The following is a 3841-nucleotide window of genomic DNA, read 5'->3' as shown; positions in this document are numbered from 1 at the left end:
TTGAAATATTACTCTATTTCTTAATAATTTATAGTTTCTCGTTCTATTTAATCATAATTTGAACAAGTCATTGTCATGGCTGGATAATACCTACAATATAGTTCTGGAAAACTCTATCATTGGAAAATTTTAGCTCATTACATACTGTAATCAGAAATCAGGAGAGGTGACAGAAGATGGATATCATAAAAAAAGTGATTTCAACAAATTTAATCTGAAATTAGCTATAGAGCCAAAAAAAATTTAACTGGCATGTCATTGAATTTGAATTTTTTTTTTTTTATTAACGTGGGTATTCGGACTAGTTTGCGTGTACTTTAACTAATCATACGAGCTCTAAAGTTAATGACCATATAAATCTCCAATAATTCTAAAATTTGTAAAATTTAAATTGATAATTAAATACACCGCTCAATTAATTATTTGCATCAGTTCTTGTTTATATAATAAGAGCAATGTAAAGGGAAAATGTGCTTAATAATCATCTACATTTGTGTGGAGCTATCTAATTTGTTCATCCAAGATACTCCTTTTCCTCCTAATCTAAATTTGACGTTTGGACGTGAGAGATCTTATGGCAATATTCTTATGATTGATTTACAAGCAAAACAAGCCAATTGTACAAACTTATGAAGGCTGAAGCAGGAACAATATTCTTAATTTTATTTTATTTTAGCTTTATAATTAACAAAATTTGTCTCTGCTGTGTGGTTAAAATTGACGTCCAAAGACAATAATTCCCTTCTTTGCATCGCTTGTATCGCCCGAAGGGGGACTTAAATTGCTCCTCCCCGCCACCATTCTGCAACACTTGTCCCGAGTGCATCAGAATCAGGAAGATGACAGCTGCTACAGTAATGAACTTTGAGCAGTTAAAATGCAAGAATAATATTGCTCTTTCAGTCGAATTCATAAAAAATACTTTAAATCATAATTATTATCACACTTCCGAACACCTCTATTAACCATGAAAATAACGAGAGAGTAAACAACAAAACAAATTGGAAAGAGCGGAAAAAAACGAGTCAAATTCTGAACAGGACAATAGTATAGGCAGGTAGGCGTCCCTGGAGGTGAGTCTATCAATGTTTTTTTTATTGGAAAACCTGCTTTCATAAATGCTCTATAAATTCTTATGACCACGAAGCTTGAGCTTTCTGTATTCCAAAACCATGAACACATTCAAATTGAACTTCACTCCAATTTCTTTCCATCTTCTTCTCTTCAGTCTCCTGGCATTGACAGGAAATGGCACATTACAAGGTAATCCAGGCACCAGTACATTAAACCTTTTCTTTCCCAAGACATCCAGTTAATCATGCAGTTTTGTGAGGCTTTCTTGGTCGAAACTTCTCTTGATTTTGGTTATGGGATTTGTGTTTCAAGCTTTTTGATTATGGCTGGTACTGATGGTGTTCTTTTATTCTCTTAATTGAAGTGCACAGATGATGTTTGTGCGTTGATAAATTGTGGGGAAGGAGCGTGTAAGGCTTCTAATGCTTCAGTGCTTGGTTTTGACTGCGAGTGTTATTCTGGTTGGAAGAAGATACAGATTGGTCCTTTGACCTTCCCCTCTTGTATTGTTCCCAACTGTGAGTGCCTCTCTCCCTGTCTCTCTCAGCTCGTGCATGTACTGATTATAATGTGAAGTGCTGATGATCCTTTTCGTTTCGGTGCTAAATTGATAACGATAATGTCTATGTCAGCAAGTAGAATTTATGTGTTTTGTACACAGCAGAGCAGATATATATATATATATTTGGAAACATTCTCTTGCTCTGAGTTTTTGGCATAAATTGTATCAATTTCACTGGATCTCTTCTGCTTATCCTTGGTTTTGGAAGTGGCATCCTATCATTTGACAGCCGAGTTTTCTAATGCACTGTTGTGTTTTTTATCTTCTTCTTCTTCTTCTCCTTACGAATCAAAAGATAGAGAGTGAAGCATTAATGCGAGACGATCGACAATGGCATCTTGTCCTGGTTGTGACCATGAGCTTTTTCAGCCTGTTATACTTCACTACCATGGCAGAGCACATGGAAATGGAAGTTGACCCATGATTTGTTTTTCAGAAGATTGACACGCATGATTGTTTTCCCATGGGAATGCGAACAATTTGCTGGACGCTAGCCTTTGGGCCAAGTATACAGAGTGGCATGAATGTTTTGTTGGATTGGGCCACGAATACATCTAATCAGAAAGGAAAGAACTTCCATTATCTCAAGCTCCCAGCTACTTCCAAAATGGGAAGGGACGAGCTAGCAATTTTTTATTGGTTTCTCATTGCAAATGCTGAATCGTTGAATTTTTTTATCTTGTTTGTAGTGTATCCTGCTTGGTTATTTATTTAATTTTGAGTGCATTTCTCAATCTATAAGAGACTAAATCCAAATCCCATGTCGATTTTTCAATTTAATATGACGTGATAAAAGCAACAACCAGATGACAAAGTATGCATATGCAGGCACTGTTGACTTTGGATGTGGCAATGGAGCTCCACCACCACCTCCACCTCCACCGTTCGATCTCTTAAACCGTAAATACTATTGAACATTAGCATATTTGTCACTGAAATTTGAGAAAATTATGCATCTTAAACCTAGACATTCAATCTGTTTTGCAGCCTGTAACCTTGTTTGGTGTGGTGATGGAACGTGCGTGGCTAATGGAACAGGACACATATGCCAATGCACAGAAGATTCTGCAAATTTGTTTAACATGACAGGCTTTGCTTGTTTAAAAAAATGTAAGACTTTCCCTCGTTTGGGCATTGAGATATGGTGTTTCTTTTATATTTTATATTTTTTAAAAAATTAATTTTTTTTATTTTAAATTAATATTTTTAATGTTTTTATCATTTTGATGTCGCTGATGTAAAAAATAATTTTTAAAAAAATATTATTTTGATGCTTTTTTCAAGAAAAAAACACTTTAAAAAATAATTACAACCACACTTCCAAGTACCTTCTTAGCTTTTTTATTTCGGTGGTTTGAACAGGTTTTAAAAAAAATTTCATTTTAAATTAAGTTTTAGGTGGTTTCAGATGTTTAATATTAAAAATAAATGTTTAATACTCCTTGACTATGATTTTGAACACAAGACCATATATATGTTGCAGGCTTAACAGTTAAATTTCCTTCTTCTAAGGTTATTTGGGAGCGGATTGCACTGATCTTGTATTGGGCAAGTCACCGCCGTCTCCTCCACCACCGGCACCTACTAGTTCGGCCACTTCAATACTTAATGGCTTGCTCGAGGCATCAAATTCCTTTAAGCATCTTTGTGCATTATCAATGATATTGTTAGCTGCAGCTTTCCAAACATGGCTTTAGAGACTACCTGAGCACAGGTGCTCATGATGCTGTTATTGATATTATTTTTGTGCTGAAAACATTGCCTACGGAAATAAAGATTGATCGATCGCTAGGCAGCTTGTTAAGCCATTATCCACTGATATCTAAACTGTTTTGGAGAAACCAATGTGGTTGCCCTGCTCTTACTGGTAGCTAGCTGTCTTTAAAACTGCTCAGGTGCTCCGCTAACTATAGCTTTTAAACTTGATCTGATTGTCGACCCGATATAATGATTAGGTCACGAGTTAGATGGGTTAATCCAGGTTAAAAAAAAAAAAAACAATCGCTTTTTGAAAGGAGCCATTGTTACTCCATCTGTGATAATCAAATTGATTAAATCAACAAAACATCACATGCCATTAATGAACCATAATAACCATCTTCTCTTTTCCAATACCAGATATAAACCCTCCTTTCCAACGAGATAAAACAAAACAACATCATAAAAAAGCAACTCGGTGGCTGCTGAAAGGGCCATTGTTACTCC

General features: G+C 35.4%; 1 protein-coding gene across 1 annotated transcript; it reads left to right on the top strand.

Annotated features, from left to right (window-relative positions):
• The first annotated feature begins 1128 nt into the window (after nt 1-1128).
• On the top strand, nt 1129-3400 carry LOC140955370 (uncharacterized). The gene is made up of 5 exons (XM_073407947.1): nt 1129-1263; nt 1446-1592; nt 2465-2536; nt 2624-2746; nt 3149-3400. Exons 1-5 carry the CDS (start codon nt 1173-1175, stop codon nt 3331-3333), a joined length of 618 nt encoding a protein of 205 aa, XP_073264048.1. The 5' UTR covers nt 1129-1172; the 3' UTR covers nt 3334-3400.
• The last annotated feature ends 441 nt before the right edge of the window (nt 3401-3841 follow it).

This window comes from Populus alba, chromosome 3, assembly GCF_005239225.2.
Source record: "Populus alba chromosome 3, ASM523922v2, whole genome shotgun sequence".
Taxonomy (NCBI): domain Eukaryota; kingdom Viridiplantae; phylum Streptophyta; class Magnoliopsida; order Malpighiales; family Salicaceae; genus Populus; species Populus alba.
This window is presented reverse-complemented; position numbering and strand designations above follow the sequence as displayed.